Source organism: Xiphias gladius, chromosome 18 (assembly GCF_016859285.1).
Source record: "Xiphias gladius isolate SHS-SW01 ecotype Sanya breed wild chromosome 18, ASM1685928v1, whole genome shotgun sequence".
NCBI classification, from domain to species: domain Eukaryota; kingdom Metazoa; phylum Chordata; class Actinopteri; order Istiophoriformes; family Xiphiidae; genus Xiphias; species Xiphias gladius.
The window spans coordinates 3,763,926-3,780,777 of NC_053417.1; the positions used below are offsets into that span (position 1 = coordinate 3,763,926).

Sequence of the window (16,852 nt, forward strand, 5' to 3'; positions counted from 1 at the left end):
AGTAACAACTAACATCAGTATGTCATCCTGTCACCTTTTTCCATAACCGTATCCTCCCTAGCCCCCTGTCCTCTGTGTTATCTCCAGGTTTCCTTCCAACACTTAAATACATACACTTATTTGAAGTCTGCAGTACAAACAACAGCAAAGCCATGTTCTGCCCAATAGGATTTTCTTCTAGGTACGCTGTTCAGCCAATGGTATGTCAGTTTCTATAGGATCAACCTTCAAACCTGGCGTTTTAAAGTGCTGGAGTGAATATAAACAGCCCCTCCCCTCGCTCCCGCTCTCTTTCATACCATCATATGGTTGGCAGAAAGGAAAAGAGCTGACCTTAACTGTCCTGGAAGACTTCAGGAGCGCACATACACACACACACACAAACACACCGGGATTGTCAGTACCAGGACGGCCCACTTTCGAGCTGACCTCAAAAAAAAAAAAAAAAAAAAAATAGCTTTCATCTGCATGCAGCTGTCTTGGTAAAGAACAAAACATAAGATCAGACAGGGCAGAGGAGGAAAAAATGGACAGATAGTGGAATGAAAAAACAGCAAAGCATTGAGCCAATCAACTGACCAGGGTAAAACAAAGGGCTATCTGTAAAAGCCCTGGACTTCATCCCACACTGTGATGAGAGAACTTCGATCCCCAGGCAGGCTGCAGAGAGCTACAAAGCCATGATGTAGCCTGTTAAGCTGCCACTTCGATTCAGCTCATTGAGCTCCATGCTGCTGATCAATTAGAGAACAGCTGAACCAGCTGCCGACCACACAAACAAACATTATTTTTTTACTGTTTTTAAGCACAGATGTTTTTTTTTAATACAGCGTGTACTGCCTCTTTCAGCTCTTAGTAGTAGTATTATATCTAAACTGAAGTTTTTTCTCCTCTGCTGGTTGAAGAGCCGACCCCACCCCTGTGCCATGTGACATGGAGGCTGATACAATTTAAATGGAGGCATACTGACTTATCGGGGCCCATATGCATAAGCCAAGTCACAACATTTATGATGGAATAAAAACTATGCTGTAGATTTTCTTTCCCTTGTGAGATATAATTCCCAACCATTGATACAGTAGCCTCTTTAAAATGGAGATCCCGCTATATTACCTCATTATGCCGCATTTGCTTGTTTATACTGAACCAAACAAAGTTGGCATTATGCCGCCTATTATGCTGCGTGATTTTAGGTAGCATGCTGGTGTTCCAGAATCAGAGGTCGGACGTGTAATGCAACATCGTCGGAATCCGTCCAGCCAGGCCGTCTCTCCATTTTACACAGCCGTCGATTGTGACTACCTCTGCTGCCGGGTCATTGCTGGAACAAAAATGCCCAACCCATTCCGTGTTCCTACCTTCTACACAGAACGGCGAAGTGGAATAAAGACACAACTTTACCGCCTTGAACGAGCTGTATAAAAGGGGGTAGTGTTAGCAGTAACAGTGATATAGAACTACACGTGAAAGGGCACATACAACCCAAAACGCTATCATGTCAACAATGTGTATGGAACTAGTAAAAAAAATAAAGACAGGATCTATCCTCATATTCTACCGGACCGCTGTTTCCTCAGCGTACTTTACCCATATAATTGAAAAACGTAATGTTGGAAGGGTCCTGCTGTTAAAGAGGCTATACAAGCAAACAGCATCATACTGCAGACACTTAAACACACTTCACTCTGTGTGTGTGTGTGTGTGTGTGTGTGTGTGTGTGTGTGTGTGTGTGTGTGTGTGTGTGTGTGTGTGTGTGCGCGCATGACACTCACCCATCCTCCTTGACTCTGGATCCAGGGCTGAATGTGGTTGTCCAGATAGACTGTCATCCACTCTACGATTCTGTCCACCAGCGGACTCATCTCCTTCTCCACACACTCGACACACAGCGCCCCGCCGAATGCAAAAAGCCCTATGATGCGACCCCAGTTGACGCCGTCCCGGAACACTTCATCCATCACATTCTCAAAGCTTTGGTAAGCTGTTGCTGGCGTGATATGCAGCTGGTTGTGCAGATCACTGAAGGCGCGGGCGTATCGCAGCTCAAACTCGTTGGCCGAGTCCCGGAGGGCTTCTTTCACCGCGTCCAGGCTCGTCGTTGAAGGCAACCGTTGCTGCCTCAGCGGGGATGCTGGGGGGGTCCCACTACTCATGCTGTTAAAAGTTCCGTTGGCGTGTGTCGCTGTCCGCTGTTCCTCACCCAACCCAGCCCCCCCCCCATCAGTCCTGTTCAGAGGCTCACTGAGTCCCATGTGGTTGAGAGGATAGTTTCTCTGGGAGAGTTTATACTTTATGTAGAAAACCACCAGTTCTCTGTTTTGAGACATTTTGTGTTTAAATTTTGCTTTTTCTTTTCTCTTTTCCCGTCTCAGCTCCTCTTTTCGTCGTGCCTTGCTGTGTTAGAGTGAAAACACTGTGCCAGGCTTTTCCCTGTGTTTCCTGTGTTCAGACCACCATTGTCAGCTTATGTCCAGAGGACACTTGGGGGGTGAAAACCAAACCTACACAAGGCTGACAAATCAGCTCAGACCCTGTAGGGAGACAACAATAAAAGGTCAAAGTCTGGATAACCTATAAGCATACTGGTATTAGATGTGTGTGTGAGGAAGGGAAAGTGTGCAGAGATGGCTGTAGATTTTCAAATTAAATTTGGACAGGTTGGGTCAAAGTGCATCTCTCTAATTGGGCTATTACATATGGAGCAGATGGCAATGATATTAATGAGACAATAGTAGAATGAATCTGTATGTGTGTGTGCGCGTGTGTGTTAGAGAAAGAGGACGAGAGACAATCAGAGACACAAAGGGAGGGGTGGTGTGAGGAGGGTGAGGTTTAGGTGAGGAGAGATCAGAGGGACAGTCTGTCTTGAGGGTCCATGCAGACAGTCACCATCTCCTAATCAGTGACCTCTGACCTCCAGTCTGAGCTTTTAGGCACCTTGTTTATCTCAGCTCCAGGCTGTCTCTGTTACACACACACACACACACACACACACACACACACACACACACACACACAGATCTGCATGTTGTCAAACTTAAGCGGGCCCTTAAGTCTCCATATAAAACTGACTTTTCTCTGTCACTTCCAGGATCCCACAAGCTATCATCATTATCTTTGCTGGAGGTTGGTCTGAATGCATTCATATGAATTATCCTTATGGCCTCACATCACTGCTACCATTCAGGGTCGAATACACAGGATTCTAAAATACAAAATACATCATTATGATAAGATTATTCTAACCATATATTGGCTGCCAATGCTTGCCCATTCAACAGTAAGCTTTGTCTTCATTTACCTTACTGTAGAATGAGTTGTTTTGATGATGAATAAAGAAATCCAATAGTTAAACCACTTTGCTCACAATGTAGTTTAAGTTCTTGTGTACATAATGCAGTGACCCCTCAATGAACTCGTCATCAACTCTATTAACAAGCGTATTTTACAATGTCTTGTGTAACTCTGTAGTTTAGCATTGATGTATGAAACTGCTATTGCAGGATTGCGTTAAGAGTGCAACATAGGGATTAACCCTTGAAAGCACTCTGGTATGAAAGGTTCATATGCAGGTTGATTATATTATTAATAATGTATACATAATAAATGTAAAATTACGATGTTCAAAAATAAAAGCATAACAAAGTTTTTAGAAGCCAAAAAACTGAAGAGTTATGTTGGTAAGAATAATGATATGTTGAAAAAGCAGCCCTGAAACCAGAAAGAGATATTGATTAGATCATTAGTAGTTATATGAAATTTGTGTCCATCAACACCTGCCGACACAATCTAAAATATTGTAGTGTTGAGCCCAATGGCACACCGATCAACCAAAACATTAAAACCAGTAACTTGTTTTAATGTTGTGGTTGATTGGTGTCTAATGAATAATTGGTGCACTAATGTTACCTTTGGTTAAGAATCATTATAAAAGAAAACAACTGGAGCTGAAATGATTAATCAACTAAAAATAGATAAACAATTTTAATAAACAGTTAATGGTTTAAGTCATTTTTGAACAAAAATCCCAAACATTACCTTGTTCCATCTTATCCTTTGGCAGCATTTGCTGCCTATCACTTTTCTTATTGATAATAAATTGAACATGTTATATGTTGACGAAATGTGGGTTGGGCAAAACAGGGCTTTGGAGGACATCGCTTTGGGCTTTAGGAAATTGTGGTGGGCAATTTTAACTATTTTCTGTCATTTTACAGAGCAAGTGATTTAGTTAGAAAATAATCCTAAACTTAATTGCTATAAAATCATCATAAATTGCCTATATTGCCTATTTTTCCTATAAAAACACATGTTCTCAACTCTGACATCAGTTTGACATAATTACTAAGACCATTTGAACCATTCCCTCATCCTCTGCTGCCTGTCACTATTGCTAAATGGTGTCCGCAGGCACACAAAAAGGCGTGGGAGGAACATGACCTGCTGATGATCCTAAACTGCCTGCTGGTTATCATGTAGGAACCTGACCTTTCCTATAATACTGACATTTAAGCCGATAAGTGGTTGGACCTAATATTTAGTGTGTGAGGCAGATTGAAGGGAGCTATATGCAAATAGTGCTGATGACATTACATAATGCATAACTACTCTCCCTAACAGCACAATGGAAGCGTGATTCGGTCTCTACTGGCTCCTGTGCAAACAAGCAAACTGCTGTAGTTTCATCAAGCCCAAAAACTTCAACGTCTTACGAGCCTCGGTTCAGCAGACCATTTGAGCTATAATTCGAAGCGACGGAAAACGAAAACGGCCTCTTACAGCAGATAAAAGACCCACAAAGCAGCAGTGTTTACAATGGCCACATGGTCCCAAGCTCCCAACACGTGGCTCGGGTTTTAATAGCCCAGCATTAATGTAAACACCACACAGCTCCTACGGGAATACCAGCGAGTCGCGACGAAATGGAGCGCCTGCACGCAACATTTGTAACGACAACCGCTCAAATACTAACTCGAATAAAGCAAACTGGAGGCTGGGTTCATGTTATTATGGTGGAACCTGGACTGTGACTTACAGATAAACCAGCCAGGGGTACGTTAGCGATACTGTACCATCTCCGACCGCACCGCCTCCGTCGGCTGCATGCGCTAGTTGTGTCAGCCCCGTCTGCGTATTAATGTAAATCTCCTCACTAAACACCAACTCGCATTTCCATGTTATTCGTCGTTTCTGATATGAGGACTAAATAAGGTATGAAGACGAACATGAGCGTCTTACCAGCTGTACGGGACAAAAATCACATGCAGTTATCCTCGGGTCTGTTCAGCGTTTCCCGCTGTCAAAACGTCCCTAATCTGGTCGCCTGTCTGTCGCTCTGTCTGTACAAAAGCTGTCAAAATCCAGGAATGTGAGATAGCCACTTTGTCTGAAGGAGTGTGTTTGCACGTATCCTCCCACGTCCCGTCCCCCCTCCCCACACACACACACACACACACACACACACACACACACACACACACACACACACACACACACACACACTATTTGCTTGCCCAGGCCCTCCTCTATTACGTAACAGGACGCCTTCAGAGATGTCTTAATATCTGGTCCACGATCACGTCGAGAATCCTCGTTTGTACTGGCTGTTAAACCCAGGCCTACGTCGAGTACAAGAGAAAACTCCATCTGGTAATATCACCCGAGACAAAATGATAGTGTTTTCTGTCCTACACCCTAAACTGTAGGCAGAGAGCGTTAAGAACAGTTAGTGAAACCGATGTAAATAATAATATTTAATTTTTCGATTCTGTGTGTATAACATCCGTCGATACTTTCACTCTTTTGTCCACATTTTATCTGTCACAGAGCTTATTTCGTTTAGTGCATGAATTTAAATATACACCACACGACTGAGGCACCTCTCTTTTCTAGCCTGACCCTGTTTTCTAACTGTGGTGCCTTACTGCTTTATTCCACAAACGCTTTTGGTATTTCCAATTTTTAAAAAAAAGCACATTTCTCAAATTGAATTTACCTACGGATGAACGGGCTTAGTAGGAGCCCCTGAATGCAGCACAAGCAAAGGCCATCCCATTCTCCTGTCATATACACTGAACACCTTTAATCATATCGCACCAAAATTCCACTGTGCGACAGCAGGCTCTGTCCCAGCTTGAAAACAGACTTCACCACGCTAGGAATCAGCATTACAAACCTCATCTCAAAGCAAAGCATTACAGACACACACACACACACACACACACACACACACACACACAGCTCCGTCTACTCTAACGCTGCTGTAGGTGGCTGCTGAAGATGGCTGTCACTGTCAAATAAGCCACAGTCTTCCTGTAGTAGCACATTTATGGACTGTGAACCTAGAAAGGTGTATTTACTGTGGCAGAATCCTTTGGTGCAGTCTACAAGTAGACTTTGCATCAAACAGACTGACATTTGACGGAAAAGGCTGGCAGGAAACAAAATTCTGGTTAGGCATTCTTCCAAATCTGTCGACCTCCTTCCTCTAGCTGGATTCTGAGAGGAAAATCCACCCTCTCTACCATTACCTCTCACATACTTTAACCAATGATACAAACACAATCAGAAATGCATTCGAAAACTGACCAGAGGCTCTTACTTGTATGGTGGTCTCCATAAAATCATGTCTGGTGGCTCAGAATCCCGACCCCGGCAGGAATAATCCTATCCGTCATTGCTAGCCTGCCTGGTTAGCTACTGCTACCGCAGATCCGCCCACAGCTACGCTCCCTACGTAACTTCACCATGTCAGTCGACTGCTAAAAGTCCAGCCAAAGAGATGGCAGCTTCGCCCAGCGCGAAGGCTGCTGCATTTGCGTCAGGGAGCACAATGTTGTCTTGTCACCGGAGAGTGGTACTTGCGAGTCGCTCTCCGACTTGGCCTCAGAGCTAGCCGGCTAGCAGGAGAGACGGTGCCGGCGAGCGTTAGCGCTAATTGGCTAAAAGTGAGCAAGTTTATGTTGTCCGAGCCTCGCGTCTGACCCCTACATTATTTATTTAACCCGCTAGTTGAGTGCAACACATTCCTCATTGTTTGTCTGTCTACTCACTGGTTTATGGATTACTAACATGTTACTTTCTTAACAGGATTCCATGGAGCAGCTGTCAGGCATCATTCCACTTTAGTTGCCCAAACAAAGGATGTGAGAGGTCTCCATGGTAACCTTTGTTACCCCCCAAATCTAGCGCGCTTCGGGGCCGGCTACCAGTTTGAGCACAGTGCCATCCTCTGGGCATCTTTATACAGAAACACTGGAAATCCATCCTCCAAACTCCCAGCTCTCACAGCCAAAGTAGCCAACAACTGAATGATTTAGTTTAAATACAAATACGAGAGTCTGTGAGGCCGATTTATGGTTAAAGAGGCTGCAACGCCTGAACGCAGATTAAACCATGGCATCAGCGAACCGGGCAGGGCCAAGACGGGCTTCGGCGCCCCTGAGGAACTCACATTCTGACTTGAGGAAAAGTTCAGGTGTAACCTGTAATATCAAAGACTGTCCCATTCTGCTGATTTGCCCCAGAAAGCTTTACCAGCCAGCATGCACATTACCACCGCCCTGGAACTGGAAAAACCTGGATTGCAGCGGTTTTTAATGTTATTTCTACTACCCGTGCTGGACAAGTCAAAGTGTCCATTGTGTGAAAGTTCCGAACCATTTTAAAGCTGAATCAGTAGTCATCGGAGTGGATCAGGTTTATTGATTACTTCACCAAATGCTTGGAAGATTACATCACAATATCATGTATACAACCGTATAGCACTTTCATATCTATGTATCTTACATTGAAAACTTTACAGTCTGCATTTTTTCATTTACTGTATATATATATTTATATATTCCCTAGCTTTAGGGAAGAAAAGTACACATCCATAGTTGCGAGGAAAGGAATGCTTCTCAAAAAATATTTAAATGCACTTTAAATAATTACATACATCCTTCTTTAAAAAGGCATGGGATAAACTACAAAGGATCCAGGATGCTGAGATTCCAGTATCTCTGTAGATGCGAGCTTTGGTTTTGCTCCGTTCCAAAATCCTTCTGTGCCTGAACTCCACTGCTGAATATGACAACACTGATGGGCCTTCCAACCATCCAGAGCAGGTTGGTCCACTGGTGGGTGTTAATACATGAGCAACAGATATGCGTCTGCAACAGATATGCAAAGTGTGTGGGATACAGACAACCACTGTGTCACCTTATAGGGCCAACTGATGGAATAGTTGAGAGTTTTATGAGCCAGCTGTGATTCTAAAGCCAAGAGGAGTTGACTCCATGGTAAGTCCTTCAGGGTAAGGCTTACTGGATCAACACATGAAGGAATGCATGACAGAGGGAAGTAGTCAGGCTTTCAACCAACCTTTCATTGTAAACCAGCAATTATCCTGAAAAAAACAATCATAAAACAACTTGAAGAAAATGAGCAAAATAAATAAGTAAAATTTCATTGACAGGCAAGAATGATGAAGACGACAGGACGGTTGTGTCACAGAGAGCAAAGACGTCCCAAACAAAGCTGCATTCGATCTTTGATAGTGTTGTAAGAGATGCAGATTGTTTATCAAATGCGGCAGAGAGTTTCAATCTCTCTAACAATGGCAATAGCCCGCCACCAAATTACACACAAATAAGAGGGAACATAAACATTAAAGTGACAAACAATGCTTTGGGATGGGTATTGATACATGAGGTTTCAGATATTAGAACATATTTTGATTAAATCACCAAACTCACAATAAGGGCAACACTGATGATGTTGTAATTTTCTAACAGGCACATGTGGCCAAAAGACTTTTTCGCAAAGGGCAAATATAAGATTAATCAAATTCAATGGTATGGTTCATTTGCTTTCAGCATGTCGATATACTTTTTTTTGTTAAGTATTTTTAAAAAATCAGGTACAGGGTTTGCAACACTATCAATAAATTATTTGTTAAAGTTCTTTTCTAGTCATTACAGTTTGAGATGAGTCAGGGGGATGATGAATGACAACAGTCAGCAGAGAGTGCTGGTCACAGTGCTGTTCATCCCCGAGAGAAAGAAGGACAGGGTAAAGACTTTTCAACAAGCTGAGTGCAGTAGAAAAGCTGAACACTTTAATGCAGAGTCCTGAACTGAGACAGAAACGCTACAGTCTTTGTAATCTTCCTCCTGACGTTGTAGCCCCTCTGAAATCCGTTCTAGTCCAAGAGAGGGGAGAAAGTCTCTTATGTGTTACATCCACCAATGATCTACTTGTCATTGTCTGCCATCATCTCCATTTCTCTATCCACCCCCTCCGCCTGTTTCGGCACCCACCCAATCTAGGACGCGGGAGTCCGGACAGGCACCCCCTCGGGAGCAGCGATGTGGAAGACGGAACCGATGCGCAGGAAGAAACGCCTGAGGACGGCCCGCAGTTCGGGGATCAGGTCAAACTGCATCATTTCACACAGTTGGGGGTAGTAGCAGGAAGCATGGGGCTTGAACTGGAGAAGGAGAAAGTGAGAAAATGTAAATTAGCAGCAAAGTCACACATGTATGTGCTTTAACCCCATGCTAACTATTTGTCGCAAGATGTAACCAGTGTATCTGAAAATACGGAAAATGTACACAACAGAAAAGGAAGGGCAGTCGCTCTGGGATGTGTGGGCGCTGTTGGGAGGACACAGAGTTCACAGCAGGGAGTTAAATTAATGCGCCCAGAGGCCATTTTTTTCTTCACTGATGTATGTTTTTGCTGTATTTTTCAGTTTTTAAGGGCAATTTCATTGAATTGGCAAATTACATTCAAGCAAATAAACACAGCACTAAGATTTGTTTGAACAACTTTCCCAAAATTCACAGCAGGCCTTGCACAATAGAATAGTCCACTGGAACTGGACAGTCCACTTTAACAATATTGTTACACTTTTTGTTGATGCAGTGGTTTGTGTGGTGTTGGTATTTTCTTCTAAAGCTGGCTGCCCGGCGCCAACATTTCCTACTACTTCAAGCTGCATGCCCGGTTGTTTTTTAACTGAAAACTGCTATAGTTTTGGCCTAAAATGCCCTGGAAAGAAACCCTGAGTCATGGGTGGCCATGAATCATCCATGATTCACTGTGAGTGCATGATTCATAGGTGACAGCTCACACAAGTGTTTATAATCACGAAAATATGAAATAGAAAAAGGAAACATAAAGGGCTGACCAAATCAACACATACAGTTTGGATCCCCAACTTTTATCAACTTGCAGGGTATGTTCGCCTCAAGCCTCTCTTTAATTTCTGATCCTGGTTCAGATTCAATCACAGATGTACACAGTTATGACCCAGAGCTCCATAATGTTTGCAAATACAGGTTTGAATCCTGAAGCATCCCTGTCCTGCTGTTTTCAAACTCTTGTCCTTGACATACCCATCCACAGTATACTTCTGACTAACGTGTGTGTGTTTATATGCATGTGTGTGGTTCCTGCCTTGTCATCGGGCAGCCGTAGCGTCCTGGTGAGCAGCAGCATGAGCAGGCTGTTCCAAGCCTCTCTGTGGCTCTCTGAGGTCAGACTGATGAAGTAGGCCAGAGCTTCACTACACACCCTGGGAGAGAGGACACAACGCACAAAGGATTATGACCAGCCCAGCACTGACGTACTGTATCCCCAACACTGAATAGGCAGAAGTGGTTGGTCTCCATCACCACGGCTTCAGTATTATTATGATTATTATTATTATTATTGAAGAGCAGGCCAAGGCTACACAGGCTGAACTAAGGCACCAACACCTTAATGATTAACACCACAGGGACGTATTCTTGATGTAATAGATGAGTCAACGGCTCCAGTGCAGCTGCTCAGCGACAAACAGAGCAAGTTCATTTGTACCAAGCTCTAGCATGCCAATATTTTCTAAGAGATGCACACACAGTGTACAGTTCATAAATATATAATGAGGTATGAGCCATGTGTCAAAACACAGCTCACTTAACACGGAACACACACCAGTGCTGTCCTTCCTGCAAATGACACAGTTGGTGCTTATTTATCTACGGTTAAGGTTTAATTTTTAACCAGGCAATAACATGCAGGCAATATTTTGAGCTAGTGGAGATGAGCAACTGTGATTACACGACCAGCAGCTATGTTTTTTACAATGCACTCTGTTTATTAAACTCATAAGCAGTAGCATTTGTACAGGATCAGTCTGGCAGTGTTCTATATTTTTCTTAGCATCAAATAATTCTATAAAAACTCTAAAACCAACAATGAATAGATCATATTAAGTATGATACATACTAAGGATTGTGTAGCCAAAGCCTGATATGTCTAATTCCTTTGTTGCCCAAGAACTATTGAAAACACATCAGTGATCCTTCATTACAATGAACATGGGCACTCACATACACCGTCCTGCTGCTGTAAATACTCACTAGTGCACCAAATGTGTATGAATCCGTGATTGATAATAAAAATGTAAAAAAAAATTTGTAGCTTTTTAAAAAAAAAAAACATTTTTCTTAAAGAAGTATTCATTTGTAACCTATTTTTAGAGGTCAGAGGGCATTGAAAGGCAGGTTAATCTGTTGTTGGTTTTGGTATTTTTATGGGGATTGAAAAAATATAAAGAGAAATATCAATACGATATCGCCAGCCTTATCTTTTAATGAAACGCTGGTCAAGTCGTATGTTGTACTCACAGCAGCAGGCGGGTCTGGATGTCAGGCCATGAGTCCTGCAGCTGACGGTCAGAATACATCCTGAATAAGATCCTCAGGCTGCAGGCAAGACTGCTGGTTTCCTGCTTCAACAAGTTGGGCTTGGATTTCCCTTTAAACCCTGATGGCAAAGAGAGAGACGATCATTGTGAGGGAAAAAAAACAAAACAAAAAAAACAACCCCAACAACAGAGGGCTGTGCATGGCCTGATGGTTAAGACACATACATGTAACTGCAGCATCCATGGTCTTATTCTGTCCAGGTCCTTTGTTACACATCATAACCCTCTCTCTCTGACCTGGACACGTTTCTAAACCCTTCTATGTTGCATATACAGAACAACTGCACAAGTTAGGAATAGAATTTCCATTTCTATTTACCTGCCCTCCAGAGTATCGTCCTTTGTTCGTTGTTGGAGTTGAAGTCCTTGGCGAAGGTGTGTGACTCCAGGAGACAGTCCAGCAGCTTGAAGAGGTGTGCAGAGGTCATGTGTCTGTACATACCCTGATCTGGACGCAGCCCTCCTCCCTCAGTCTCTGACTCTTCCAGAGCATCTCGCTGATGGGGGAAAGGTTTTAGACATTTTGAGCTAGGAATAATTGACGATTTCATATGAACAGGGCTGATTATCTTAGTGTCCCTAGACCTGATCTGACATTTGATCACAGCACAATCTTTCCATATCATTCAGATTAGACAGCAGCATTTCAGAGAAGGCAAAAAGAGTTTATTAGTCCCCCCACCCTTTTCACCGTTTCAACTGTAACATATTTTCCTCAAATATAAATGAAAAAGATGATCATAAACATATTAAGGACGATCTTGAAATAAAACCTGCCAGTAGCGGTTGTGAACTACCTGTGCAGCAGCCATGTTCTCAGCATCCTCCTTCTTGCTGGTTGCTGGGTAGAAGACAATGTTGTCTATGGTCTGGATTAGTTCAAGCTGTACGACACATTTAATCAGCAGCCCGGCAAACAGCTTCTGGTCTGAAACTCCTGTAGCACAAAAACAATACACGAGGTGTCGAGACATGAGCACTTGTCCGATTTGACAGTGACGTCAAGAAGTCTGTGACATAACTCAAATCTGAGTTTAAATCCCCCTTTTTTTTTTTTTTTACTATAACTGTTTTTCAGATTTGCAGGTTGAATTTGACTTTACACTGAATGCACACATATGAATGTGTGTATGCTTGTGCATGCTGTGTACTCACTAGCATTGGACTTGCCCTTCCAGGTGTCGTCGCTGGACATCTGGCTGTGTCCTCTCTCAGATAGAGCTCTGTCGTAGCTGCTCTGCGACTGACTGTCAAAATCCACATCCTGAAGATGTACAGTAACAAAAACCTCATCAACATTCACAGTGTCATACTTCTGATATGACGGAAAGACTGATAGGAATTGGTTTATCATGTTCCAGAACTAGTATGAAGCATCTGTGGAGCTGCTGTTGTTGTGTACAATTGTTGTTTACTCTGTAAGTAAATTTTATTTATTTTCTTACAAAATGCTTGCCATCAGCAGTTTCCTCATCCTGTCCAGCCGGTCGCCAGGTCAACAAACTGATGTGAAAAGCAAACAGAATGGCAGATTGGGAATCAGGTGTTGTAATCTACATCCTGTCACAGCAATAAAGTACACAGCACTGCATTACTACTGTGTGTTCTGCCATAAAAACAGTTACATGTACCTACGATGAATCAAATAACTGACTGAATTTCGTGCTATCATTAAGATTTTTGAGGCAGCTTTAATTGAAATTGAATTGCCCTGATCTCTTGTACAGTGCTTGAGGACTTACACATGAGGGCTGGTGTTTTGGAAGATCTCCAGCATACAGGAGCAGGTGATGTTCCAGACCTCGGGGCTGAACTTCTCCCCGTTCAGAATCACCAGGTTCTCCAGACAGTTAGTGCCTGACCTCGCCAGCTGCTCGTTGTCTGTAGAGGAAAGGTAATGACTTCACAGCTGTTTCATACAAACACTGAACTTCACTGAGGTTTATGAGGTGCATGTCAGGGACTGAAATCTATTGTAAAATGATTTCTGTTACAGTTGCTGGATGTTTGGATTGAGATACTGTGATGCATGTGGACTGCTTTTTACAATATTTTATTTTTCGTGACATCATGCATCTTTGAAATGCATTGATAAAGCTATTACTGGGGCATCCTGGTGGCCAAAGTCTGTGGTTTGAGTGCAGCTGGGGACCTTGGTTGTAAAGTAGAGTACAAAGTAAAGTACAAAAAAAAAAAAAGCCTGTACTTAGGGACTATATGGAAATATTTTATTTTTTTTTTTGTTGGGGGGGGGGTAGTTTGAATATTTGGGCAGTGGGGGAGTCTCTTACATTTTTCCTCATCCCAAGTAAAGATTTTTCATTTATTCTCATACATATCAGGCTACATCATCTGTTCTAATGTCTAACAATCTGGGGTAGCCCATGTAACTCTTTCAGTCAGGTTCAAAAAATATAGTTGGTCAAAAAGACAAACCTTTTTATCAGTAACTGAGTATAGTTAATTTAACTTCTACTGAAAGTGACTGTTCCTTTACCATATGAATGATTAAATAGGCGTACACCATATTAAATTATGTATGCACTTTTAGTTGCTAATGGCGAAAAAAATTGCAGCAACGCAAAAAACTTTCATTATTTTGAGATACTGACGGTAGGATTATGGATGTTTTTTTAAGTCAAAAAGATGGTCCAAAGAAAAGATGAATAATGCTGAGGAGGGCTTTGCTTTTTTTTAAAAGTGAAACTTATGTTTCATTCCCCTCCCCACCCCAATAATTTTCATGTAGTCCCTTACTCAGATCCCTACAAACAAGCTAGCTGATCATCAAAATATCTAGTTTGTAAAATCTGATGTATTATAATAGTTGTTACCTCTCTGCTTCAGTAGCATTATTTGCTTTATGTGGACAGGTGAGTATTATGAGAGTTCTGCTTTACCAATCCACGTGAATTTGAACACCCACCTTGCCGGACACACCACTGTAGCTGTGTGAAAATGTCAACCAGCAGGATTTCACTGAGAGGCTCATAAAACTGGGTGAATACGTCACAGATGGCATACAGCGCATGGTTACATGTTGTCGTCATCCACTCGGTTTTCTGGAAGCAAACAGCAAGCAAACACGAGCAGATGAAAGTAAGGGGTTTAAAAATCCTCCCCTTTTTCCTTCTGTATGCGTACATAAATTAAGAGTTTTTAAGGTCCCCTGCCTCTCCAAATCACCGAAGACGATATCCTTCAAATACTTAAGTGGCTTGTCAAAGCATAAACAAACAGTGACCTCTTACCTCTGTCTGCTGCTCAGGGAGCTTCATGTTGTCAAAAATGCGGAAGACAATTCTGAAGAGGTCGTGCCACCAGTGCTTCTCGAAGGTGTGGCCGTAACTCTTCATGATCTCAAACATGACTGTGAGGCCTCTGCCAGAAGCAAAGACAAACAGTTCAGGCATCAGACTTGGTGCATTATAGCTCAGCCACCAGCAAGAAGAAAAAAAGCACGATATGAGATCACTAGCACGACAGTTTGAGTCAGATGCTTTAAACCTGCTTCTTTCCTTACAGAGGTCTTTTTTTTTTTTTGTGATATCATGCTACATTATATAGTCTTAATTTTACTGGACTTCATGTTTGGTTAAACATTATAGGATATTTAGCCCTATTATGAGAGGGTTAAATATTTAGCGTCAGGTCATTCGTATAAAAGCCTATATAAACATAGTATAGGTTTAACATTCGACGTAGTTAAAATTCATGGACGTGGTTCTTTTGGATTTAAATGCTTTCAATGTGTAGAGAACAAAATTTTTGTTACAGGAAATGGAACTTGGAAAAATGGGTGAATGTACGTAAGATTTATATTAAGGTGGCAACTGATGTTTATAGGTTGCCTGATTGTTAACTAATGATCAACTATTGATTAATCTGTCACTTATTTTTTCAAATAACTCATTAACTTGTTTAGCCTATGAAAAGTCCACTAAATTGAGAACAATACCCAACACATGTTTTGAGAGCCAAAGGTAACCAGCTCAAAGGTCTTTTTTTTTTTTTGGTCTTACCAACAGTCCAAAACTCACTTGAAAATGATATAAAATAAAGAAAAGCAGCAAATCCTCACATTTAACAAGTATTTCCTTTTTGCATAATTAATTGATGTCTACGATGCTAATGAATGAATTAATCGCCTAATCATTTCAGATTTCATTTGTATAATAGGTAATACCTAAAGTAATCAAATCTGCATGTTAACTTCCACCTAAGGCCATGTCTACACAGAAAACATTTCAGCTGTGTTTCCCACTCACCCATCTTTGGTGCATTTAACGAAACAGATACTCTTCTACTGACTAAAACACACCTGGACGCCCGTAAATGGGACCTGAAGCCCAACTACAGTGACTGTGTAGTGGGCATGGAGCGCTTCCCAAATGCAGGTGACCTACAACTCAATACTGTGCAGAAGCACCCACGGCCACCGGCGGTGTTGCCGCCGCTGCCCTGCTAACATGCTGCTTGCGCTACGCCGTCACAGTGTAAGTCTCGTAAGTAGCAGAGGCTGGGCTGTCTCTCTCGTTATGACTTGGGACTCCCTGAATCACCATGGAAATAAGCTGTGTTAAATTTCGTTGTTTAATCCAGTCATGCTACAGCTCTATATGTAGAACATCTTATTTGTGTTACATCCTATCTAGTTAGTTTTATTTATTTTTATTTTGTTTATTTATTTCTATTTATTTTTTTGTCTCTGCAATAAATTGGGGCAGGCAGGGAGCCCTAAAGCCCTAGGGAATACGTCCCTGCAGCTCAAAAGGTGTAGCTACTGTAACGGTGTGCTCAAAACTGAAACTAGTCACTGCAGTGAAATGACAGTTTGAGAGAGACTCCACGCTGAGCTGTTTGTCTACCTGGTCCGGACATCCAGCTTGCAGCGGTTGATGATACAAGAAAGCTCAAACAGAATGGGAAACCAGCCACGAACCCACACCCGATCACCTGGGGCAACATTCATGTCATCACTGGTGTATTCCCTCAGGGCCTGGACACAGACACAACAGGACAGAAAGCCATAAAGTGGAACATTTATGTCATTATTTTTGAAGAAACCAAATAGTGCAATTTGAGAAACAATAAATAAATGGCATTATTTTGTCA

At 42.3% G+C, this 16,852-nt stretch overlaps 2 protein-coding genes across 7 annotated transcripts in view; both read right to left on the reverse strand.

Moving 5' to 3' along the window:
- Window positions 1-7,151, reverse strand: part of bcl2l1 (BCL2 like 1) — a 29,473-nt gene extending 22,322 nt beyond the window's left edge. The window contains exons 1-2 of one of the 6 annotated variants that reach the window (XM_040152717.1): window positions 7,072-7,151; window positions 1,773-2,531 (exon numbers count right to left, since the gene is read on the reverse strand). In XM_040152717.1, the coding sequence (XP_040008651.1) occupies window positions 1,773-2,327 (555 nt within the window). In that variant the 5' untranslated portion in view covers window positions 2,328-2,531; window positions 7,072-7,151. Of the gene's footprint in view, window positions 1-1,772; window positions 2,532-5,035; window positions 5,210-5,238; window positions 5,429-6,588; window positions 7,033-7,052 lie in introns of those variants that run through there. The other 5 variants (XM_040152713.1, XM_040152712.1, XM_040152716.1 and 2 more) reach the window with 5 other exon arrangements.
- A 1,202-nt stretch (window positions 7,152-8,353) lies between these two features.
- The window catches only part of arfgef2 (ADP-ribosylation factor guanine nucleotide-exchange factor 2 (brefeldin A-inhibited)), a 28,019-nt gene continuing 19,520 nt past the window's right edge, over window positions 8,354-16,852 (reverse strand). The window contains exons 29-39 of the mRNA XM_040152710.1: window positions 16,606-16,736; window positions 14,989-15,118; window positions 14,664-14,799; window positions 13,480-13,618; window positions 13,183-13,240; window positions 12,893-13,001; window positions 12,535-12,674; window positions 12,057-12,234; window positions 11,658-11,796; window positions 10,444-10,561; window positions 8,354-9,472 (exon numbers count right to left, since the gene is read on the reverse strand). Coding sequence (XP_040008644.1) covers window positions 9,308-9,472; window positions 10,444-10,561; window positions 11,658-11,796; window positions 12,057-12,234; window positions 12,535-12,674; window positions 12,893-13,001; window positions 13,183-13,240; window positions 13,480-13,618; window positions 14,664-14,799; window positions 14,989-15,118; window positions 16,606-16,736 — 1,443 coding nt within the window. The 3' untranslated portion in view covers window positions 8,354-9,307. The remainder of the gene's footprint in view (window positions 9,473-10,443; window positions 10,562-11,657; window positions 11,797-12,056; window positions 12,235-12,534; window positions 12,675-12,892; window positions 13,002-13,182; window positions 13,241-13,479; window positions 13,619-14,663; window positions 14,800-14,988; window positions 15,119-16,605; window positions 16,737-16,852) is intronic.